The 26,117-nt window shown below is 48.5% G+C and overlaps 1 protein-coding gene across 3 annotated transcripts in view; it reads right to left on the minus strand.

Annotated features, from left to right (window-relative positions):
• Positions 1–25,779, minus strand: part of MLXIP (MLX interacting protein) — a 53,298-nt gene extending 27,519 nt beyond the window's left edge. The window contains exon 1 of one of the 3 annotated variants that reach the window (XR_013992462.1): positions 25,234–25,772. Coding sequence is in view for 2 of the 3 variants with exons in the window: in XM_081036725.1 (XP_080892851.1) it covers positions 25,234–25,646 (413 nt within the window). In the remaining variant the exon portion in view is untranslated. Of the gene's footprint in view, positions 1–25,233 lie in introns of all 3 variants that reach the window. The other 2 variants (XM_081036725.1, XM_081036724.1) reach the window with 2 other exon arrangements.
• Positions 25,780–26,117: the final 338 nt, after the last annotated feature.

Raw genomic sequence — 26,117 nt, forward strand, 5'->3', positions numbered from 1 at the left:
CCACTGCAGACATCTGGCTTAAAGAGGAAGTAAATTAACAGAGGTCTTGGGCCAGAATACACACCTGGAGTCAGGACTCTAGAAACCAGCCACCAGAGATGTACTAGAAATAGACCGTGTTTGCAAAGGTTCCTAAGTTCCTACGACGACTGGCAGGAAAGGAGTTTGTTATTATCACCATTATTAGTCATTTTCAAGGCACTGCCAGCTACATAACCTACTTAAAAGGCAAAGAAAGCTGAAACTGTCTGATGCATTTCAAAGGATAAGGTAACACTCTCCAGGTAGCCAAGACCTATAAATAGGCTTTAAAAGCGTTGGTTTCTATTCTAAAAGTCAGCTTTAAGTATTAAAGAAAACCCATGGAATCTGCTCTCTAGAGTCTGAAACTCCAAACCTTGACTTTGACAGGAACTAGGGTCACAGTGACATTACAGTAAGGTAACTGAAGTCAGCCTGGGTACCTCTATCAAATTCTAATCTTTCTGGGGCCCGGAGCTGGAGCTAGAAGTTAATTCTGTACAGCGTCTATGATGATGCCCTGTGTGCAATGGTGCTTAACAAAAGAAATGGGTCGATGATACAAAGAAGTGGAACCTTTTCAGGTTGCGTGTGGGTCATACACACGCATGAGTACCGTGGCCAGATTAATCTGGCTGATATAGCACTGTCTTCCTGGCACTACCCTGATTCACCACTCAATTCATTTATTTAGCACTGTTCTTGGTGCTAAGAATAGAGCAGTGAGCAAAACCAAGTTTCCAGCCTCATGGAGCTTATATTCTAAAGGGGAAAAGACAGGCAGACAAGCAAACATGTGCCTCACCAGGAGTCCTCAGCAGTATATATGCAGCAACAGCAGGCCGGGGAGGGAGCTGGGAGAGGCTATTTATGCAGGTGTTCTGCGAAGCTGACGTGGGAGTGGACGTGAAAGTAAAAGGGGAGCAGCACAGACCCTGGATGGATTCTGGCTTCTGCTCCCACAAGCCACCAAAACCGCCCTTGCCTCGGCTGCTGACAACATTCACACGATCAAACCCAACAGTCACTTTTCAGACCAGAGCTCCAGGCAGCCTCTGACGCCTTTCTGGTCCCCACGAGTCACCACACTCCCGGCCTTCTCCCGCTCACACCCGGCCTTCTGGTCGCGCTGCTCTTGCTGGGTCTCTCCTTCGCCAGCTTGTCCTCCACCTTCCCTCAGCCTCTAACTCTGCTGTCCTCGAAGCTGGTCCCGGGCTCTTTGTACTCCACACTCTCTCCCTCTGCTCCCTTCCGCGTGTGTCTTCCAGGTTCGTACACGGGCTGCCCCGATTTCCTATCTGGGCTGCTCCCCTCTTGCCTTCATCCCACCCAGCAAGCCAGAATGCCCTTGACGACGCACGTCTGTTCACATCGCTCCCCAGGGGGAACCCCTTCAGAGGTTCCCCTGCTGACAGAAAGGAATCCCTAAATATTCACCAAGGTCGAGTCTCCTCCAGCTGCACACATCTGGTTTTAACAAGAACCTCATTCAGCCATCTAATTCCTTCATCTTCCAAATACTAGCTTCCTGCAGGAGTCCCCCTGGATCACTCACAAGGTATAATAGTTAGCTAGGCCCTCTCACCATATCCTGTACCTACCAGAATCTGCACTTACCTATTTTTATGTCTGTTGACTGTCTGTCTCCACAAACAGACTGCATTTGCCACGGGGCAGTGACTACGCCTGTTCTGTTTACCGATGCCTGCCCCTCCCCAGCACAGAAGCTCCACAGTATGTGCAGAATGAACTCCAGAATGAAACTCCACTGTCTTCCTATAGCCTACAGCCCCACTCTGGACTAAACGGCCCCTGCTCCCTGGCCTGCCCATGCCTCCAGCACTCTGCCCTCCAGGCTCTGCACTGTGCCCCATCTTCTAAGCGGCCCTGTGTCAGACCACACCTCAGTTCTTTGCCTGAACCCCCGAGACTCACGTAGCTGGATTCTTGCCCATTTGGTCTTAGTTTGCATTTCCCCCCATTTAAAATCAGGTAACACATCTTAGAATATTAACTGATTATCACTTTTTCCAGGTTTGCTTCACTTTAGAGAACACAAAGCAGTAGCACAGCTGAAGAGGAACTGTGTATTACAAGCAGAACAAGAAGAACCCAGGAGTTGGGAGCCAGTACTGCAGCCCCCGTTTGGATGCTAAGTGGCAATGTGACTTTAAGTGGGGTTCCATGTCTGCTTGCCACGTCATTTCTTCTTCCTGGCCCTGCTTTCCTTTTCTTAGATGAGAGAGAACTGAATTAGCTTATCACAACTCGCATTCCAGTTCTAAGGGTCTAGAACTATCGTCCTCCCGCCCCAGAAAGGGAGATGCTGGCCCTAAAGAACACAAATGAGTGGAACTCAAAGTAGGGGTGTGTTGGGGTAATACCTGCTGCTACTAAGCAAAATAAAGAATAGAAGGATCTGTAACACCCCCACCTTAACCACAGACGTCTAGTTATCTCTGAGGAGGGGGCTTTTAAAAAGCATACAAACCAATACAAAACTTTGTACAGCCCTCCTCACAAAACAAATTCCAAAATAAAGTCTGTTTTACCTTTGCCTGCTAAAGATAATTTCTCCTCTCTGCTACTGAGAATCAGCTGTCACCCTAAATCTCTCCCTCTTTTCATCCTCCTGCCATGCATGCTTGTGAACCTTCCAAGTGGCAGAGGAGTTTGGGATGGGCAGCAGAGCTGGAGACTAACCCACTAAATCAAAGACAAGCTAGACCATCTGGGTCAGATCCGTGGCGATTTCAGAAACACTGTAAGTCTCTACATCAACCCAACGGAGATGAACCCCCTTCAGCTGACACTGTCTCCCGAGACATATGAACATATTACATCGTTACCAGATTCAAAATACCTACATTTTTCTCTTTGTGATTTACTCATTTTCACTGTATCATTTTTGTCAAAAACAACAATGGATTATTCATAAAATCAAGCTTAAAAACAGCGGCGGGAGATGAAGTTTCAGTTTATCATCAGGCTCCAGTTTTTAGCCTCAGGCCTTATTAACTCTGCTGCATAGGTCATTCCCATCCTCCTTGCTGTTCCCATCCTAAAGCTCCAGGAGAGGGTAAACACACCTTTAGTTGCCACAGTGCTGCAAAAATCAAGGTCAGGTAACTTACATCTCATTCATCACCCCTGCTTCAAGGCCTCCTGGAAATATAGACAAAAATACATCGAGAATACCTAAGGCACAAATAATTTCACAAACTGCAGAGCAGGAACAAAAGCCAACACAGAAAGTGATGGACATTTATTTTCTCAAAACTCAAGTCCCTAATATGCTGATTTTTCCCACATTCACAACAAATGAGCCGGACAAGACCGTGTGGTATATAATGAAAAGGCCGAACCAAATGGCTAGGAGATTTTGTGCTGTCTTACCCCACAGACCTTTGGGGACCAGGATGCATTTTGGGGGTGGGGGGAGAAGGGAGAGAGGTATTTATGAAGGAAACTTGAAGCCAACCATTTAAACTGCTTTTTCAACTGTGCAACTTGAGTCTTCATGTTATTGCGAGGACAAGCTCTGCGTTCCTGGTACATCTGATTGCTCTCAGGTCAAAATCCCAGGTTTTACTGAGGAAATCTGATCCTGGCCATTGATGTCATAAAAATTCATCTATCAACAGCATCTCAGGCCAGGCCACCCTTCACGGGTGGAAACACAGAGTGCCTTCCAATAAGCAGACTCTGAAGTACAGCAGCAACTTTCTCATTAGAGGACGATTTCATAATCACCCTGCTACCCTGCTGCTAGCCACGGGACGGGGAGAGAGGACGGTGTCCCCACCTGCCTACCACGCGGCCTTGGGCAGACATCTGGCCTTTCTGAACTTCATTTTCTTTGGGGAAAAATAAACTATGTCACAGAGCTGTGGTAAAAATTCAATGCAGCCAGGTGTTGAGAAGGACTCAGCATCTGGGACACAGGAGGTTCTTCTCAGTCAAATGGATTTCTACGCTCAGTGGCCATTCCCATGGCCTTCAGAACTGTTCGGGCTCTGTGCTGTCACAAAGCACAATCACAGAACTCCAGGCCACAGCAGCCAGCGTCCCAGTGACCCTGAGGGGTGGTGACGAGCAAAGGGCCTTGAGAGCAGCACAGAACTCCATTTATAGATGGGACACGTTCTTCAGTGACAATGCAGTCGCATCCCACCACTGTCTGGGCACAGAGACAACTGTCTTTCTTTTTATTAGCACGTTTCACTCTCCACCACAGAGGAGTATCTACATAGTAGAAAAGCCTAATAGCTCTTCAACAGGAATTGAAGCTGGGGCATTTCACAGACGCGCATCACCTGCGCCCCAGCCCCCTCACCCCCTAAGCTCCCTGAGCAAGGAAATGCGGCTGAGGGATGGGTGACTGCCTTTCACGTTAGCTCTTGGGCACACTTCTCAGGGATGCCCCTTATCAAGCACACTTAGTCAGGCTAGAGAGAGGAAAACCTGAAGAAGGTGGGAGAAGGAGAGACGCAAGGAGGCGAGCTGGTGTCCTGAGCACCGCGGGGGCTCCAGGAGGGAGCAGACCGGCCTGGGGGTCCACGTTTTTGGTAGTGGTGCTGAATGCTACACCTCTTTCAGCTCCAAATCCGTAATTCTATGACGCTGTAAGAGTAAAGAATAACGAAAGATACCAAATGAAACATGGTTACCCTAGAATGCGAAGAAGCCAGCTTTGAGGCAGCTGGAACAATGAAAAAGGGAAAGACCAAAGAGTTTAAATTCCTCAGTTCTTTATAAGGTGCAGATAAATACGTGTTTGGATAAGAAAAAAAGGAAAACCCAAGGGCCTGCAATTACACTTTGCTTTCCCAACCAGGAAGCAATGCATGCATGCCGCGTGGAAGACGTGACCTGCAGGCTGAGGGTGAAACATCCCAGCAGCGTTCCTGTCACCTCTGCTCTAAGACTGGGTGATAAAGCCCATCGCTTGCTCTTGTCTTCAGCCCCTCACAGGCCAATGAGAAAGACACGAATGTCTGGGTCAAAGGGAGTGTATGAAAACAGGGGGAGGCAGGCGATGGTGCGTGGGTCCAGGACGTCTTCCTCAAGGAGGAGGCCTGAGCGGAGATGGGCAGGAGTCAACCAGGAAAGGGAATGTGGAGAAAAGGGTTTCAAGCAGAAGGAAGCAAAAGGTATGGTTCAAAATATCAGCAGTTTGGCTTCGCCCCCCCCCCTCACTTTGATAAGAGAAGATAAGAGCTGACTGTGGAGCCTTAAGGATCAAAGTCTCAGCCTTGCCGTGGGATGGGTTCAGCAACAGCAGTCAAGTCCTGGGAAAAAGAAAAGAAAGCGATGGGACCATCATCCGTACCTCGCGTTTAGGGTCAGTGTCATTTTCTGAATCTGCAGTCCAAAAAGATGATGGAATTAAGGAGGAAGAGCCAGCCCGTCATACCAGTTTTCAAAGTAAAGCAGAACAAGAAAAAGGGGCGAGAGACACGAAGAAAAGAAGGGGGAGAGTAGGGTTTAGGAAAGGGAAGTTTGGGAAAGATACCTCCTGTCCTATTGGTAGTTTGACTATGTAAAAGTGAAAATCTCTTCTAAATCAAAAAATCAATAAGCATAGTTAGAGGATAAGTGCCAAACTGAGGGAGATGGTGAAGAAGAAAAAAACATTACTGTCTAAGGAGTTCTACAAAATCAGTCAAGTTCCCCAAGTTACTTTCTAATTGCAGAGAGAAAAACATACTGTATTTTGCGCACCCACGTTTTTGGCCCAAACTTTCAGGGGAAAAATCTTTCGTTTTAATTTTTTAATTCAAATTTTTGTTTTTTGTATTATACTTGTTTTTTGGACTTAAGATACTTGTTTTTTGTATCATAAAGGAATTTTAGCATTTGTTTTTAAACATATTATGATACAAGAAATTTTATGTAACAAATAATTACAAAACACAGCAACAAATACAAGGTACAAGAAATTTTATGTACCGGTAACAAATTTACGATATTTACACCTCATAGAAGGCCAAGAACTCTTCCTGGTTCCAAGTTCGTCATAAGTTCAACAAAACTGATTGTCGTATTCCTGGGTATTATTTTGCCTACGGATATCGTTATTGATTTCTAGAGTTACACTTTTAACTTGTAAACATAAATAAAAGAACTAAAAACATTTATATAGATACGGAATTAGCTCCACCCGTGTATAATGTACATCATTATTTTTCCCTCACAAATTTGGGCAATTAAGTGTGCATCATACACGGCAAAACACGGTTCCTTTACAATGAAGAGATCTGGCAGCGGACTTAACCAAAATGATCAAATTTAGCTCCACTAAGAATGGGACAACCTGACATTATGTACCTTTGATGTGACTGTCTGTGAAGACACTCCCCAGAAAACGTTGAACCTAAATGTAATCAAGCCTAACATGGGTTTACAGGAAATACAGAGGGCAGAGGGACACCCCAACATGAAAACAAAGGCAAAACGTGGGCCATTCTTCAAGACAACTGGACTGGTTGCTCCAAAAAGCCAATGTCAAGGGGGAAAAGGTAGAAGGATTATTCTAGATTAAAAGCAACTTGAGATGAAAACCAAATGCAAAGCATAAGCCCCGACTGAGTCCTAATTCATAATAACTAAGAACAAAAGACATTCTGAGGAAAACTGGAGAAATTTTAATATAGACTGTATGTTATATGAATTACTGTTTTCTTTGGCATGAAAATGACAATGAATGGGAGTATCTTTATTTTTAGGGATAAATGTCATGCTGTCTCCAACTTTTTTCCTGAACCATCTGAAAGTCAGAGACAGATACATAAAGCAAGTATGGCAAAAGTTAACAAATGTGGGTCACAGGTGGTGGCTATAAAGGTGATGGCTGCACCATTATTTCAAAGATTCTTTTTTACAATAAAAAGTTCAAAAAGTACTGGAAAAGGAAAGACCGACATCCCAACTTAGAAAAGAGCACAACTGAAGAATCCAAAGAAAATTCACAAATATGAAATAAATGGTCAATTTCAGGGAATAAAAAATTCACTAGCGATCAAAGAAACACAAATAAAAATACCAGAGATACTGGGGTTTTTTTTGCCTGTCAGATTAACAAAGATATTTAAAAACACAGTAATAAATGGTACCAACTTGTTTCTTAAAGGTACAGCCATTTTGGAAAACAGTTTGACAGTTTCTTATGAAGTGAAACATGTACTTACATATGACCCCACGTTTACCCAAGAGAAATGAAAACAAATGTCCACACCAAGACTTGTACCTGAACATTCACAGCAGCTTTGATCAATAAAGTGCAGGCAAGCCAAATGTCCTTCAACAGGTGAATGGCTAAAACAAACTGTGGGACATCCGTGCAATAGAATATCAACTACTGATACATGTAGCAACACAGATGAGTCTTAAAAACATGCTGAGCAAAACAAGCCAGGCAAACAGAGTGCACACTATATGGTTCCACTTATACTCAACAGAAGGCAAGACAAATGCAACATAGAGTGAGGAGAACAGGTGGGGGATGGGAGGCATGCGTGGGGAGGGTACAAGGGGACCTTGTGGGGTGATGGAAATGTTCTCTCTCTTGGCTGTAGTGGCTGTTACAGTCGACCGTGTGTGCATTTGTCAAGACGATAGAACTGTGCATTTAAATAAAAGGTGAATTTTCTTGTTTACACAGTAAACCTCAATAGGATTGATTTAAAACGTAAAATTACAGTAATGATGCCCAGAGTTGGGGAGGGGGTCAGGGAATGCGCTCTTCTGTGCACTGCTAGTGGGAACAGTAATCAATAGAACTTTCCCTTTTTTGGTAACAGCATCTTCGGGATATCATTTACATGCCACACAATTCACCCACTTACCGTGTACAGCTCAATGGTTTCTGGTATAGTCACAGAGTTGTGCAACTACAACCACAATCCATTGTAGAACATTTTCACTCCCTCAAAAAGACATGCCGTACCCCTTACTCATCACCTCCCCATCATAAGCAACCACTAATCCGCCTCTCGTCTCTGTGTGTACGCCCACTCTGGAGATCGCATGTAACTGGAATCATATAATAGGTGGATTTTTTTGTGTGACTGGCTTCTTTCACTTAATGCTTTCAAGGTTCAATCCATGTTGAAGCAAATATTCCATTCCTTTTTTATGGCTGAATAACAGTTCATTGCATGGATATATCACATTTCATTTACTTATCCATTAGTTGGTAGTCATTTTGAATTATTTCCATCTTTTGGCTCTTATAAGTAATGCTGCTAAGAACACTCGTGTACAAGTTTTTGTGTGGACATACACTTTCATTCCCTTGAGTATATACCTAGAAGTGCAATCGCTGGGGCAAATGGTACCTCTATGTTTAACTTTTTAAGGAACTGCCAGGCTGTTTTCCACACCAGCTGCACCATTTCATTCCCACCCACAGTATAGGAGGGTTCCATCCTTGCCACCACTTATCACATGCTAGTGGGAATAAAGCAGTATCTCCGTGGTTTGTATTTTCATTTCCCCAGTGATTAATAATGTTGAACATCTTTTCATGTGTTTATTGGTCATCTGTGTATCTTTGGAGAAATGTCTGTTCAAATCCTTTGCCAGTTTTTTTAATTGGGCTGTTTGTCTTTTTATGTTTGAGTTGTATGTAGTTTTTTTTATGTATTCTAGATACACATCCCTTTTTAGATATATGCTTTGCAAATAGTTTCTCCCATTCTAGGAGTTGCCTTTTCTAATTAGTACAACTGGTAAAAATCAGGCTAGCAACATACATCAAAGATTTCAGTGTGAATATCCTTTGATCTTACAGTTTTGCTTTAAAGAATTTATCCTAAGAAAATGATCAGAGAAGTGAAATGAGAAGAGCTACAAGGAAGAACATTCACAAAATACTATTTAAATTGAATCTCTTTACCTCACACCATGTATAAAAATTGACTCCAAATGGATCATAGTCCTAAAGGTAACCACAAAACTATAAAACTTCTTGAAGAAAACAGGAAAAAGTCTTACAGAGCTTGGGTCTGGTAAAGATTTCTTAACTAGAACACAAAAATCAAGACTACAAAAAAAAAAAAAAAGACACACTGGACTTCACCAAAATTAAAAACGTTTGCTCTCCGAAACACAACTGAAAATAATAGTGCAGGTCTATTTTTACCTACATAGGTACAGAAAAAAGTAAAAAGGACACAGTAACAAAATAATAGGGTATATAACTCCAGGAAGAGTGTTTCAGAGGATTCTGCTCTTTTCCATCTTTCTAAAATGTCTAAATTCTCCATTTGACGATGAGTATGCATTTCTGTATAATGAGGAAGGTTGGAGAGGGACCTCCACAAAACTGTTTGCATTTTGAAAAAGGGAAAAGTGAATTTCCACCTCATTATTAACAGAAAGTAATATTCAATTACCCAGGAGACACAGCTTACCACGTTGATTTGTAGTTACTATTATTTGCCACATCCCAGAAATAAGAATACACTGTAATTTTCTTAAGAGTTTAATGTCTTTCCTCTTTCACATGAGTTGCAGATAATTTCTATCATGCATATAAATTAATATGGTCAACAAATTTCAGTGATGCAATTGGATACATAATGGCTTAAGATTATTCTGTAAGAAAAGTTTACATGTACAGCATTACCTCCCAGCTAGCTGGAGTTTCATTTAGTGATACAGACGTAGGTAAAATAATTCAAGTTAGATAATAAAGGTCTATGCACTTGATTCAGAGAGTCTCTAAACCCTCCCTAAGTTAATTACCCTTATTTTACACTCAATTTAACAAGTTATGCAAACTAACAGAAAGTAGGAAGCACCGGACAAAAGGGGAGGGTAAGTGGCAAACAGTGCAGAGCAAGTGGCAGCCAACAGCCTGGAGGGCACAATCATTAAAGATTTAAAAACCCAACTCCCAGAGAGCCTGAGAAAGTTGGGTGGAGAAGCAAATATTACCTTAATGGTGCAAGACTATCAAGAGGTTACTATAATAATATGTAATATTCAGAAATGGGGTTCTAAAGAATCAGAAGTTATATTATAGTCAATATGTTCAAGAAGCAGTGAAGATTATTACGCATTTGAGAGAGATTTCCACTTCCATTAAAAATGACTAAGTTCATAAGAGACGGCTAACGAAAGAAATAATGGTGATCTGGGATTGGCTTATAGCACAAAGCTCTATTCATTAAGAGAGCGGCTAATAAATAAGGTGTTTCTACAAACGTGACTGTCTCTGAGTAAGAACTAACTGTGTGGATAAAGTGATTTTATTTCACCACCCTCCCCCCGCCCCGGCTCTGGCCACCTCACAATGTCCTCCTGCCTTTGCAGCTCCACCGTGGAGAAAAGGCACCGTAACTTGGCTGTCCAGGGCTTGGGGCGTTTGCTCCCAAGCTCTTTAAATGGATTCTGCAACCACACTGCATTTGGAGAGCCATCCAATCAAATGCAGAGAAAACAATTTCCTGACTGGCAGGAAATGGAGTCTGGATCTCACCGCAGTGCGAGCTCGCTCCCTCCCACGTGAGTTCCTGCTGTCCTCACCTGTGAGCCTGGGGTTTCCACGAAGACAGATGATAATGACTGATCTGACCCCACACATACGAAAGTGAACGAGGGGCAGAGGTGAGACAGGGCGACCTAAGTCAGCAGCAGAAAGAAGCCAAACACCGAGTTTCTGCTTCCAGTCTGGAGGGACTGCATCCGGGAGTCCGGCCAGAGGAATTATTCGCTCCACAGATGAACGCTGGACCTTGAAGCATCATACACATGATAAGGGCAGATGCCAGGCCAAAAGGCTGGCGAGAAGGTCAGCCGTGACAGCAGGTGGGGAACCTGGCCAGAGCAGGTGGTCTCCTGGACAGGGCAGGCGAGTGCCAAGTGAGGCTAAGGGCACAAGCAAACAGCCCGATTCCTGCAGGCTCCGTGCCAAGAGGCCACGATGGCTGCCACCCAGCTGGGGGCCAGGAGTGGCCTGGGATGCCCACTGACCAGGAGACAGCTGTCCGTTCTGGAATGGTCAGCTAATCGCCTCAGGCGCTGCTAAGCACAGAGAACAAGGGAAAGCAGGTTGTCCCTTCTGGCCGGGGCAGTCCTCTTCTGGCCTGCGCCCCCCCCCCCCCCCCCCCCCGAACGCGGCTGAGGTGGAGGAAAAGCAGCCAGTTTCAGAGCACCAGAGCGACTGGAGCTTTATTCAACACAATGACGGCTTTGTCAGGAGACTGCAACGGCCCCAAGGAGCCAGTTGAAAAGTCTGCCCTCTTCTCCTCATTTCTAGCCCCTGGTCCCCATGAGTTTGACACACCACACTAAAAAAAGGGGAAAAAAGTTACACACATAAACCAACATCTGCCAACTGATGTTGGGAGGGGCCGGCCAGCTGCCATTCAGAGAAGACACCACGGGGCTGGCTGTTTCACAGCCGTGGGTCTTCCACCCAGGAGCTGAGCTCCCGGGACATAGTAACCTCACTTACTAATATATTTAGTGATCTTAGGCAACAAAGAACAAGGACCAAAACGGCAAGTTTTTCTCCCGTGCTGGTGGGTCAACGTTGCAGTCAATTCAGGGGTGCAGCAAACCCAAGACCTCAGTTAGAGCCACCAAGCAGGGCAGCCGCTCCCAGCTTCACAAGAGCCTGAAAGCTGCCACTCCAAGGCCCTCAAGGGCAAGAAATGAAAATTCTCTCTGCAGGGAAGAACTGGGGAGGGGGAGGGCACCAGCAGATTACAGTACTTCTCACACCACACCCTGCCCTGCTCACTTCATCCATATTTTACAAATCAGTGACAATCATCTCCAAGCACTATACAAACACACCCAGAGCTCCAAGGAGCCAGCAACAGGAACAAAAACAGAGATAAGCAAACGAAGTTATCCGTAAAGAGCAGCTGGCTACATACAGGCCAACCCAGCTCACTGAGCCCAGCCGGTCTCTAGGCTGCTCTGAGGAGGCGGCGGCCACAGGTGAGTCTCCCCAGCACCACCTGCCTACTGGCTCTCAGGAGCTGCACAAGGACAGGCCAAGGACAAGCCAGAGGCTAAGCTGATAACTAGGGTCTTTGCTTCCATGAGAAGGTTTTTTTCTCCATGGGACAAGGCCTTCTACCAAGGTTTCTCTTGGGGGGAAAAATCATGAATTCCAAAGCTAAAGGGAAATAGCGACCGGTCCAATAAAGAGGTAACCAGCCTGGGACAGAGCTAGGAGGCCGGCAGGCTCTGCTAGGCTCGGAAACGGAGCCCTCAGTAAGGAGTTCTGAGCTAGAAGGTAGCCGCTGGACGTGAGGCCACAGGGGCAGCCTAACCGCTCCACTGGGCCTAGGGCGTCAGAGGACCGGATCCAGCTTTGAAAACACACCCAGAGTCCTGAGGTCTTTAGCCAGCGCCTCCCGCGCACACTCTGCCAGCAGTGCGATGGTGGGCTGCATGGGACCCCTGACGCCCGCAGCTGAGTCAGGTTGCTAGACCAGAGAGCACCTCCAGACTCGATGTGACAGGAAGTATTTCAATCGTCTTCCAGAAGGTTGAGGCAGCGCGTCCTTCCACGTACCAAGGCACCCTTGCGTTTTGTTTTGTAACTCGCAGGAACACGCATTCACGTGCTCCCCGTCACGTGTGCACTTGGCAAGCTGTGCTGGCTCCCAGCTGGAATCCCCTTTCGGAAGCTCTGAGCTCTGCCCGCCTGTGAACAAGAGACTGTCCCCACCTGCCCACATCCCTGCGAAGCCTTGGCTTCGGGGGTCTGTCAGCCAGCAGGGCACAACATGGGCATGCAAGCTGGAAGCTCAGCCCAGGTGTGCGCGCTGCCGACCTGTGTATGTCGCACACCACCCGCCATGTCCCTGCCCCTCTGCAGGTTGTAAGGACACACGGCAAATGCAGGGAGCTTTCCTATGCACAGCCCAGGCCCTGCTCACAACCTTCCTCCACACACCTCATTGAGCATAGAGTGGAAGGTGTGACACGGCAGGTCGGGGCCTAATATGGCAACTGCCGCCTTTTTTCAAGAGTCCTATCGAAAAGTTCTCAGGGCAAAGGGTTCTTTCTGCCAGGAAGAATGAGGAGGCAGAGGGACGTTTTCAGAGAAAATAGCCAACCTGGAGTATGGTAACAGAGATTAATAGAACAGGAACCCAGAAACACCTTAAGGTTACACAATAATGCCATGAAATATTCTCAATGACCCTCAGAGAGGGATTAAATAAAAAACAGTATAGCCACACAATGAAATACTATTCAGTTACTAAAAAATATTGCAGATAAATATTTGGGGGCTTGGAAAGGTATGCACCATCTATTAAGTGGAAAAAATACACTCACTATGCAAAAGAAAAAAGAAAAAATAAAATGAAAAACAAATAAAAAACCCACAGGTCTGGAAGGATAAACACTAGGGAATTGACAATGGTTATTTCTGGGTGTTGGAAATTTTTTTTCCTGGAAGGAGGCCTGGAAATACAGTCAAATTCAAAAAAGTAAGTCTTCAGCTTAGAAAACGAATTCCCCAAATTTTCAGTGAACATGTCCCAGCAGAGGAAACACTGCACCTCTGATAAATCCAAGTTCTATTTCAATTTGGCTTGGAAGTAGAAGCTACGGCATTAAAGAACCATGCAGATACCAGGCAGCACCTAATTTATAGATCAGATCAAATATGGAGAGAAAATCCGAGAGCTAGAAAGTGTAAGGAACATGTGCCAAGTAGCTGCACAAGCAGTACTTGTGTGTGAACGTGCGCATTGGGGGTAGGGTTCTAAAGTGGACACGTCCATTCCTTTCTTTAAAAAAAAAAAAAATTGTATTTAAATGGAATTTATTTAGCTGTTACTTGATTAAGCCTTTTGGGGGGAGGGGAACAGGATTTTTTTGCGGGGGGAACAGTGTGTACTTCCAGGACTTTTTCCAAGTCCTGTTGTTGTCCTTTCAGTCTTAGTTGTGGAGGGCGCAGCTCAGCTCCAGGTCCAGTTGCCATTGCTAGTTGCAGGGGGCGCAGCCCACCATCCCTTGCCAGCCCACCATCCCTTGCGGGAGTCAAACCATCAACCTTATGGTTGAGAGGACGTGCTCCAACCAACTGAGCCATCCGGGAGCTCAGCAGCAGCTCAGCTCAAGGTGCCGTGTTCAATCTGAGTTTCAGGGGGGCAGCCCACCATCCCTTGAACAGACAACCTTGTGGTTCAGAGCCCACTTGCCCACGTGGGAATCGAACCGGGCAGCGTTAGGAGCACGGAGCTCCAACCGCCTGAGCCACCAGACCAGCCCTCCATTCCTTTCTTAACCACCTCAAACAAACACACATGCACACACTGGGGAAGCACAGACAGAGGTCTGCAATGCAAGGTCAAATGTGTAGGTTAGAAACTTGAAACAAGAGCCAAGAGAGAGGCCTCCTCAGTCTAACAAAGTTGTAATTTTGTTTCAACTATAACCAAGTCAACTGTCTGGAGTTAAATCAAATTATTATCCCTTTCCTTCACCCTAGAATCACCCCATGTAACAGCCCCATTCCAGTTAAGTATGGTGAAGTAAGTGAAGGGGTAATAGAAATGGAACGGAAAGTTAAGAGTAACCTGTGGTCCAAGAATTTCACAAAATGGAGAATCAACCCTCCTCCACCTCCCAAGACAAGATTATTTAAATAACTGACCAAGTTCCTCATCACTCGGAGAAACCAACTATCTACCAGGAGCAGGTGTACCTCTAGTTCACCACAGACCCCACCACTCCCAACTGCCCTCCCGTCACTGAGACCAAGTCAATTTCAGTTTACACTTGCATGGTTTTCATAACAAAGAAATGTTTCCCTGTAACCATGCCTTTATCAAAAGGTAGAAAATGAAAGATCGCAAAGGTCCTCTTCACCTTACAGATGACCCACTTTATTTCCTGGCCCTTGTGGGCATTTGTTTATGACCCCTGACAGACAATGTTAAAATAAAAAAGGTCTTAAGATGATAACCTTAGAGAGGTGATCTGGCAACCCAGGGGCAAGTTAGAGAGGCCAATTCCTGAGCTGATTTTAATCTAGGGAAATGCTCAGAGCAGGTCACCTTCCCAACCACTCTCATTTACTGTACACAGAAGAGATGGAAGATAGAGAATCATGGAATTTCTGGACACTGACATATTTAAGACCTTTAAGATCATGTGGTCCAGGGCTTCCCAAGTCAGCGTCCCTAAAGATAATGTTGAAAACCGGAACTGCCTTGCATATTTTTTTAAATGACAGCTTTACTGAGGCATAATTTATACATCATGAAACTCGCTCTTTAAAGTGTACATTGGTTTTAGTACATTCACAGAGCTGTGCAACCACCACCATTCTCTAATTTTAGGACTCTTTCATCACTCCCTCAGAAAAGCCCCACACCCATCAGCAGCGATGACCAGTATGTGTTCTTCCCTCCCCCGGCAACCACCACTCTACTCTCTGTTTTGTGAGCTTGTCACCCCTGGATGCTACAATTAACACTTTGGTATATTTACTTTATCACAAATTCTTTGATCCATCTGGTATTTTTAAGCAGTTCTCCGAGAGTATTTAGAGACCCCTGAGATCCTCATTGGTGCACATACCAACAGTTTCTTCTTTCTTACTGCTTAAAGCAATTTGTTTCTAAGCCAATATTTCTCAAAAACATAGGGTCCATAAAAGAAAAATAAGGTTGGTAACCACGATTCTAGTCAAACCCCCTCCATACAGCTGTCCCTCTTGCTTTTCTTTATAGTTATGGACACCTTGACTGAGAGGGGCTAAGGACACACTGTCAATCCACTGATCTGACCACGTATCACTTAGCCCCTCTAAGTCATGGTGTCCTGAACTATAAAAAAAGCACAACTGTCCTGTGTCATCCAATCCAACGATCTTTCCACCAGATTTTCTGCGTTTCCTGCTCTCACCTTGTAAGGGACTCCCTGTCTGAATCTCCGTTATAGGAACTGGAAAGTCAATACCCAAATAATGAAGGTACTAGGCTTCCCTCGGAAACCTGTCTGTAAATGAATGGGTAAACAAAACGCGGTAGGACTAAATCCAATGGAATACTATTCAGCAATAAAGAGGAATAAATACTGACATGTACTACAACGTGGGTGAACCCTGAGAACATGACGCTACGTGAAAAAAGCCAGACACAAAAGGCCACATATAGTATGTCCCATTTCTATTAGATGTCTAGAAAAGGCACATCCAAGACAGAGAAAGCAGAGTTGTGGTTGTGTGGGGCTAAGGTGGGAATTGGGGTTAAACGATAAAGGGCCTGAGGGATCTCAGTGGGGCGAGGGAATCCGTTCTAAAACTGGATTGTGATCACTGATTGCACAAGTAAAAACTCACCGAACTGCACACTTAAAACGAGTGCATTTGATAGTATGCAAATCATACCTCAATAAAGTTGCTAAACAACAACTTGTCCGTGCAAGAGGATGAAAGAGTCCTGTGCCAAGGCAGAAGAAAGCCCTGTTTAATAATTTAAAGAACAAAGGAGGCAATTTAAAAGACCCTGCTACTCAACTAGAAAATAGTTGTTTAAAACAGCAAACTAGGGCCGGCCCGATGGCTCAGGCGGTTGGAACTCCATGCTCCTAACTCTGAAGGCTGCGGGTTCGATTCCCACATGGGCCAGTGGGCTCTCAACCACAAGGTTGCCAGTTCAATTCCTTGAGTCCTGCAAGGGATGGTTGGCTGCGCCCCCTGCAACTAGCAACGGCAACTGGACCTGGAGCTGAGCTGCGCCCTCCACAACTAAGACTAAGAAAGGACAACAATTTGACTTGGAGAAAAAAAAAAAAGTCCTGGAAGTACACACTGTTCCCCAATCAAGTCCTGTTCCCCTTCCCCCAATAAAATATTTAAAAACCAACAACAACAAAAAAAACCCCAGCAAACTAATATAATCATAGACTGTTTTAAGAATTCATGTCAAGTGTCTCATTTTAATAAAGGAAGGGATTTATAAATTAACTTTCTGCAAAGCTCAGTATCAAGCTATCTGGGCCCGTCTCCTAAGAGCAGGCCGTCCACTTGCCAAGGGGCCAGTTACCACGTGAGCATATGGAGGGAGCAGTTCTTTAGGTTGTTAGTGTGTTTTTTAAGCTAGAATATTGGGTAAATATGTGGAAACGAAGTTAATCCCCCTACTTTCTACACAAGAAACTGCTTTTTGTGATGATGGCCGCGTCTGTCTCCCAGGGGCTGACGGAAAGAGGCCGCTGTCCTCCCCTCCTGCGAGCTGCAGATGGGCAAATGGTAACTAGGTCCTCCCACCCAGGGAATATTCCTTCACAGTGACCGCTGCCCAGGCCCCAGAGCTTCCAGTCTCTGGGACACGCAACGCGCCTACACCTCTGTTTCTCCCAACAGCCTGGTTCTCTCTGTGGGCCTGGGACGAGCTCTTACCTGCCCTTAGCTTTACTCTTCACTGTTACTCAGTTGGATTCTTCGTGTCCATTTCTGAGGCTCAAACACTAATGACAAGGAACTCTGTTTCTGGAATTATTTTTCCAGATCTTGGACACCCTTCTGGAGCTACCAAAATAACTCCTTCCACACTGCCTCCTTCTAGAAGATTTTTCTGATGATGCGGTCCAACCTCAAATTCACCACGAAGGCTAGATTTGGAGAAGTTTCCTGAGGCCATACAAGACCAGGCAGTATTTCTCTACCACAACCAGCCCCCACTGAGTAAAAATATCATTTGGGACATATGATAGGATATATGTCACCAGAAACAACACTACATTCCAAATGCCAGCTCAGAGCTCCAACCTCCCTCCCCCATTGGCCCCTCATGAGGCAAACAGGTTAGGGAGGCGGGAAGGACAGAGCTAAGTGGAGAATTGCTCTGGCGACAGGGAGGACCTCCCCGGGCCGCAGAGGTGCCCCCACACAGGCAGCCCCCGCGGCCCCTTCTGAGGAAGCTGGCCCACCCACCACTCTGCTGACAGGGCGCCCAAAGCAGCCACACTTAATGCACCCAGCGGTGTCCTCAGCGCAATAGTCTTCTCAGCTTCCTCATTTCAGCAACGGGCCCCAGGGCTCAGCCCAAACCTCAGCCATCGTTAGTTCCTTTTCTTTTTTCACCCCGCATGTCCAATCCATCAGCACGCTCAAAACCCCCCTGAACCATCCACTTCTCATCACCTCCTGCGACCATCCTCGTCAAGGGGTCCCCCAGCTTCCACTCTTGGCCTCCTATCGACAAGGCTCCACCGAGCAGCCTTAACAAGCCGTCTTCCCCAGGACAATGGGCATAGTCTCCTAACTTGGCACCATGGCCGACCAGGGCCCTGCCCTCTTCAGGCTTTCCACCACTCTCCCCTGCCCTCAACACTGTAGCCATGCTTTGCTGGCCTTCTGTCCAGCCCTGCACTGTGCCAAGTTCATCCACCTTGGGCCTCTGCCTCGGGCTCTTTCATGGCCTGGAATGACCATCCACTCAGGTTTCAGTTTAACCTGAAATGTCACCTCCTCTGAGGACTTCCCTGCCCACCCCCACCCCCCCGTCATGTGCCATCTTCCCTCTTGCTTAGTGATCTTTGATGCATGAATATAAATCTAATTTGCTTACTGATTACGCTCCTAGAATATAAGCGCCGTGAGGGAAGATGACGCCTCCATCCCGTTTGCCACTGTATCCCCAGGGGTTAGAGCAGTGTCTGGCACACAACAGAGGCCCGATTAATATTTCTGGAAGGAATGAGCACTGTGCCAAGAGCAGCCCGTCCAAAGACCATGGCCAGACGCACGTTCATGGCTGCCGAGGTTCTGCTCAGAGAGGAGGGGCCAGCGAGGCTCCCTCTTAAACATCTGCATGCGAGGCCGTGGGCTAATTGAATGACACCACTAGCAAGGAGCACTGACAGTCACAGGAAGCTCTAAGCAAGGTCTGTATGTGAAACGCAAGCCAGGCCGGTGCAGAAGCTCCAAAGCACAGAAGAACAGGACAGCAGGTGGAGAGCCCGCCAGCAGCAGGGGACGTAAGACCACAAAGAGGCAGAGCCCGAGAGAGGTGCCCAGTCACCTAAGGGCGGTGTATCAGTAAAGAAGGGCCAACTCCTCCCGCCAAGGACCCAGAGCTGCCTGGACCCCGGCTGCAGCCTCCATTGAAGTCAGGCAATCCCAGGAGCCCTGGAAGTAGCATGAGGTGATCAGCACGTTCCTGCTTGCAATTAACCTCCACGACATGGGCTAGAGGTCCGGGAGCCACGTGGCCACAAAAACTCTGACCACAACACAGAATTCTAACTACAGACAGAATTCCAACAAAAGAGGGAAAAGACCACCTAAGCTAGGTATTTGCTGTCTGGACTGCACACCCTATATTGTGCCCAAGAGGTCATTCAATTCCGGGGAATGGGAGCACACACTGAATCTTTCATCAGCCATTACATGAATCCTTAAAAATAAGGAAAATTAACTTTCCTACTCTAGGATAAAACCCACTCTACAGGCTTTTCCTTTTATAATGAGGGCCCTCCTATCACGAAGTCCCCTGAGCAGGCGCCTGATACACTCAGCAGGACTTGGCGTAACTCCAGGGTGGGCTGCTATGCTTCCTGTGGTTGACAAAGAGATAAGGAAGACTTTTTTATACCTGGGTTATATGCTTCAAAACATCACCTCAAAAACGTTGGAAACCCGTCTCTTAGTTTCCTTTTGCTGCTATAACAAACGACGACCAATGGCTGAGAACAACACAGATTTATTATCTTACAGGCCTGGAGGTCAGAAGCCTGAAAAGGGTCTCGCTGGCTAACATGAACCTGTCAGCAGGGCTGGGTTCCTTCTGCAGCTCTAAGGGAGCGTCTGTTCCTGGTCTTTTCCAGCTTCCAGAGGCGGCCCGCATTCCGCAGCTCGTGGCTCCTTCCTCCAGCTTTAAAGCAGCAACATCAGGCCAAGTCTTCCCGCTCCTCTCTCACTTTTGATTTCCAATTCTACTTTTAAGAACCCTTGAGATTACACTGGGCCCACCCAGACAACCCAAAATAATCTCCCCACTTTAAAGGCAGCTGATCAACAAACTTAATCCCTCTTTGCTACATAACCTAAGGTATTCACAGGTCCTGGGGGTTAGGGCGGGGACATCTCGGGGTGGGGGGACATTAATCTGCCTACCACACCAGGCCACCTGGCCACAATACAAACGCCACCTAGCAAAGGCACCTAGCCTGTTCTCCCACTGCACACCAATATCCCCTAAAGCACTGTTCCACAGAGGTTGTTTGTCTCTGCACAGCTGAAGATAACATTCGCCAGAGGCAAGCCCAGCTGCCAGAGCTTCCCTTTTCAATTTCATATATATATTTCTTAATCACCCAGTATGAGCCAGACAATGCTGGGCTCTGTGGGAAAATCAAAGGTGAAGACAGCAGGAATCCTGGTAGGTCAGGTCTATGTAATGACAGGAGGCAGTAGCAGTAGGCTCGTGGATTTACAGAGGACATGGTTCCCGCCCTTTGGGAAGGTTTACTAGGGCAACCGGGGCTGAGTGGCAAAGGAAGAGTAGGATTCCACCAGTGGGGAAGGGCAGCCATGGACCGGCACAGAGCAGCCTAAAGGCATTCATCTCCCCTTCTTGCATTCCCCAGGCCCACGTTACACTGGGAGAAGAACTGGCACTGTCACCTCCTCTCTAACAAAACTACAGGCTTCCGTGAGCAGATAAGGGAGGCAACTTTTCAGCTCCCGACACCTCCTTGGACAAGTTGCCTAACCTCCCGGTAACAGGGCAAATTAACTTTTAAGCTCGGGTTTTCAGTTTCTTTTTTTAAATGTGAAAAATAAGAACTCTACCAGAACCTACCTGGGGGGTTACTGTGAGAGGTGCTTAAGATACGTAGAGAATCTAGGGCATAGTAGTTGCTCAGTTAGTGTGGATTCGCATATCTTCTCTTCTCTTCTCCTACCCTAGCAAATAAACTGCCACCACCTTCTCCTCTAATCTCTTTTCCCAGGCTCTCCCAAATTTCATCATCCTTCTTTGCCTTTCCATCAGAATGGCAATTGGAAATTTGGTCCTGGAACTACTAAAGGGGAGAAGATAGGTAAAAGGAACACCGGGGCTTCCTTCTAGGGAATGTGATTCATCACTTGTGACAGTTCACATGGGGGAGGGTACATATTAAACCTTGACGTGAGGGGGAAATGCCCGCACGGATACTGGCTATGTAAACACACACACTCAATCTGGTTTCGGCACTTTTCCTCGGTACCGCATAGACCTGATTCACGTCTTTTATCACAGCCCTTGCTAACTGTTTTACATTTGTCTGTTTCTCTGTCCCCCACCGCAGGTTTGTAAGCTCCTGGAGGACAGAGCCTGTCTTTCTCATCTCTGTAGCCGTCACTCCCATGTCAGGACATGTCTTCAACGGCACACGATATAATGATCAAAGACTAACAGAAAGTACAAGAGAAGAAAAACTGCTTGTCTTCAGCATGTGGAAAAGCAAAACTAATTTAGTCATTTGTGTGAATGGTTTTCATTTACAACTAGTTACCAGGCCTGGCATTAGAAAGTTCCTTGACTGAAACCTTCCAGTTTGGAAGGCACAGTGCTCTGAGCCTTTAATCCCTGCTACTGCTTTAGGCTGGCAGACTCCCGCCTTGGGTCAGGAACAGAGGGTTACTATGTGGCCACGTATACAAGGCCAGAGTCTAGAAACTTGTATCCCAAGGCGATCTCACAGGTCCGAATTAAAAGGTCTCTTCAAGTCTCCACTTCAGCAGAAACCCATGGTGCAGATAGCTACCGCTTATCTCTAAATACACACACACACAAAAACCTCTCTCACCCCCTCGAGACATTCACACCAAGGCTCCCTAATAAAAAGGTAGAGAAGTGAAACCAAAACCAACCACAAAAAGCTAGATACGAGATGTGTCCAGAATCTGTGTGAGTGATTTACATGTGTGGCATTCCTTAAAATGCTAAGAGGGCAAGAACCATGAACTGTGTTCTAGGGTACACAGCTCCATTGTGGAGCCTCAGAAAGCATGGGCCCGCCAAGAATGCGTCTATTTAATATTTGTCAAGCAGACATTTCAAAGACACACTGAAAGACCCCAGTCAGATAGATCCGTGATTTCCTTTGGTTTACAGATGAGAAACTTAGGCTCCTTATAAATGTCAGTTGAATGAGGACACAGAGCTGGATTCCGCCTGTTAAACCTCCTCTTGCCTCTTACTTGCCAGGTACTAAAATCATCCACAGACATGATCTCAGTTAATCCTCATACTCACCCTGCAGGGAAGTTTTATCCTCCCTATTTTACTGTGGCACAGACAGAAAGGGTTAGAAAAGGCAGGCTTCTGTCATCTAAATTTTGCCTTGGGGAAAGGCAATTTCTTCCCCTCCAACACGTCCCACTCACTGAGCACACGTAGTAGGTCCAAATCAAGATGTTTCGCAGTAGGGCTATCCCCGAGTGGGAAGGACATGGGTTTGTTTGAAGGCAGCGGCATGAAGCTGGCTGGAATCCCATCAGCACTGTTCCTTACCCAGGTGGGCCACTGGGCATTCACATAGTCCCTATTCCTCAAACACCCTATTTCCCCAGCCCAAGTCGGTCTTGCCAAAGACCCTCCAGGAGACCAAGACTTTGATGTTTAGGAACAGATCATATTCAGAATCCCTAGACCACTTCGAAGGACTGGGGGGAAAAGAACCACAACTTCTCCTGCACTTAGTTCCTCCCCCAAAGAACTGCTGAACCTCATCTGGAAACAGCTGGGAGGCAGCAGTTAACAGGAAACCAAACCGAAAAAAAATTAGCACAGAGTGTGCCAGGGACAGTTAGGCAGCTAGAATGAAGAGGCCAGGGGACAGACAGGAAGCTGAAGTTAGAAAGCGCCCAGGCCAGAAAGTCACACACGCGAGGAGGCCCAGCTGCCTTTCCTCTGGGGCTGAGGAGAAAACCTGGAAACAGGTGAAGGCTCAGACCCCAGTGAAAGGGAAGTCAGCCCACCTCAGAGATGAGGTCTCCTTCCCTCGCTCTCCCCTGCCTCGACCCTACTTCTCTGAAAGCCAGCTAGTGGTTATGACAGGACAGCTCAGGTCAGCAACTCCCTTCTGTTCTCGAGCTGCTTCCTGTGCCAGAGGCGACAGCCCAGACCACTGGTTTTAGACTCATTCCTCTGTCAGTCTGTACCAAAGGTCCGCACTTCCATCTCAACCTGAGGGCCGTCCAAACCGGCCTCACACACAGAGACAAAGAGCATCTTCATGAGAAATTACTCAGCAGATACCCACTGGGGACCTGCAGTGGCAGGACCTCTGCACAGGGAGTAGCAGTAAAGCAAGAGCCAGCCAGAGGTGTTGAAGAGCAGGGTAAGTCTCCAACCAAAGGAAGGGTGCATTTTGCAATCAAGAAAGTTAATTGAGCAATGGCCAGTGCCAAAATAGTTCTGAAACCGGTGGGGGGGGGGAATGCCATTACTAAAATTCCTCGGTGTTATTTAATAAGAAGCCTTTTAGGTTGTCCAATAACAAGCCTTTTAGGTTATCCAAACAGACTGCAAAAGGGAGAGGAGCTTATTTTTCCTGCAGCAGAGCGGAGGTGAGAGCTTTCTAGCCCATGCTGCCTGCTCCTCAGGCATCCGTTCTCTCCCTTACATGGAGAAGTTTACATTAAAATAAAGAACAGGATTAAGTTCTCTTAATAAAACACATTCCTGTCTTTCGCCTCTACTTTTGCGCGAAAGGGCTCTCTCACACTGGAACACATGCTACAGTCGGGTTGGGTTTGCTTCCCATGGAAGTGCTCAACATTTGAGATGGAGTAAGCAGGGCTAAAAGAAGGCGGAGGGCTGGAATCTCAATACCATTCGTTTAAAACACAACACAAAACAGAACATCTTCACAGGCTCGATGCCAGCTCGGACTGGCAAGAGCAGAGAAGCAGAGCAGAACCGCCCAGCTCCCGCTAAGAGGAGTGGGGGGCGTGCTATGGGTAACCTCCTGCAGCCAAGGGGCAAACACACCATCAGGGGAACCTCCAAGAGAGGAAATGGGCCGGGTGGGGGGGGTGGGGGGGGCATTTCAGGCACATAACAAAGGAGCAAGTTGACTAATCATTTATTCCAAAGGAGAAAATTGCCACCCGGAGTGTGTATCTAGTGTTTCCAGTTCAGGTAAATGTGTAATGTTTTAACTTGGATGTATTCTGGGTTCATAGCTCTCAAAAAAAAAACAACAAAAAAACACGGGGCAGGGAGGGGTTCCTTCGCTTCTTTGCAGTGTTTCTGGACTCTCCCAGGAACGCCTTCCTGGGCGGCCTGCAGAGCGGACCTAACGCGGCCCCAGCCCGCGCAGTCACCGAAGCCATGCCCTCCCCTCGGCAGGGCCCCTATCGTGAGCTTTCCGCAGCCGCGAATCCCCAAACGTCGCGCGGCTGGAGCGCAGGCTGCCCGAAGCGAATACCTGACGCCGCTGGCAGGAAGGCAGGGAGCGGAGCGCTCTTTCACCCCGAGGCCCGGCCTTTGCGCCCGGGCCGGGGGCGTCGGGGATGCGGGCCCGGAGGCTCCCGTCGCCCATCGCGTGTCAGGCCCGGGGAAGCCCCGACCTGCCAGGACAGGCTGCACCCCCAACAGCCGTGGCGCCGGCGTCCTCCTACGGACGCCCAGGGCCCCTCCCGAGTGGGGGGGGCTTCCCAACAGGGGGCTGCGCGGGGACCTCGCCCTCCCGCGGGGACGGCACGAGGAGCTCACGTTACGGGGCATCCACGGAGGAGCATCCACGGAGGAGCCAGGCTCCTTCCACGCCCACAACGCGGGGGGACGCCCACGGGAGCCAGTGGAGGCAGGGACCTCCGTCGCCCGCCTTCATGAAGCAGGAGACGGGCTCCAGCAGAGGCTGTACACGGCCACTCGAGCCCGGGGCCAGCGCTTCGGCCCCCCGGCCCCCCCGGACGGGGAGTCTTACCCGTGACTCGGGGTCGCTGCAAACACAGAGCGACTGGGGGCCGCGCTGGCTGGAGTCCAGTAACACCCGGCGCGGCCAGTGCTTACACCTCCTCTCGTCCACAACCGGGCAGGTGACGCGGGAACGGCCCCCGCACGGCCGACCGGGGACGAGCCCAGGACGCGGCGCCGCTCCCACTGCGGACCCCAGACCCCGCGACGCGCCCGGAGGGGGAAAGACGCCCAGGGGACGCGCTACGTCAAGGCCCCGGCGACCGGGCCCCAGCCCCGCGAGCGACCGGCGGCGGCCGGCGCCTACCTGTAGGCCAGGCTCATGCACTCGAAGAGCTTGGTGAGCGAGGCGTCGATGGACAGGCGGCAGGAGCTGGTCTTGCCGAAGCTGTAGGTCTGGCACGTCTGCTTGTTGACCGTGTCGAAATCGTAGCCCTTCTTGGGCGGGTGCTCGCGGTGCGGCGACGACACCATGAAGTGGCCGCTGTGAATGATCTGCTGGCGGCGCGGAGGCTCTTCGCGGCCCGGCCCGGCCCGGGACGGCGGCGGCGCGGCGCTCGCGTGGGCCCGGGCCGCGGTGGACGCGCCGGAGGCGGGCGGTGGGGACGGCTCGTCCGTGTCGGAATCGTCGTCGTCCTCAGGCACCGGGGGCTTGAGCAGCACCGGGCGGCCCCGGCTGCTGGGCCGGCGCGGGGAGCACATGAAGACGTCGGCGGCCATGGGGAGACCCCGCCGGGGGCATCCCCCGGGGGCCCGGCGCGACGCGGGCGAGCGAGGGTGAGGGGACGCCGGCCCAGCCCGCGCGGGGACTGCCCGCGAGCGCGCCGTGGGGCGGGAGGGGACGGCGCGGGCAGACGGGGGCGCCTGGGCGCCGGCCCCGGCGTGACGACACCGGCTCCTCTCGGCCAATCGGCTGCCCGCCCCGGCCTCTTAAAGGCGCAGGGGAGCCTTTCCGAGTCTAGGCGGACAAAAAGAAAAAAACAAGGGGGAGCCGGAGGCCACGCCTCCAAGCCCCGCCCCTAGCCTCCCCCTTCCCTCCGGGTAGCCGAGGTGCAGTGGGACGCGGTGGCCAGGTTGCGCCTCTCGCCAGTGTGGTGGCCTAGAAGGGGCGTTGACCGAGGAGGCCGTGCTGACCCCGCCTGGCGCTCCGGGGAATCGCCCTACAGCCCGGCTACGGGCGGGGCGGGGCGG

This window comes from Rhinolophus hipposideros (genome assembly GCF_964194185.1).
Source record: "Rhinolophus hipposideros genome assembly, chromosome: 24".
NCBI lineage: Eukaryota > Metazoa > Chordata > Mammalia > Chiroptera > Rhinolophidae > Rhinolophus > Rhinolophus hipposideros.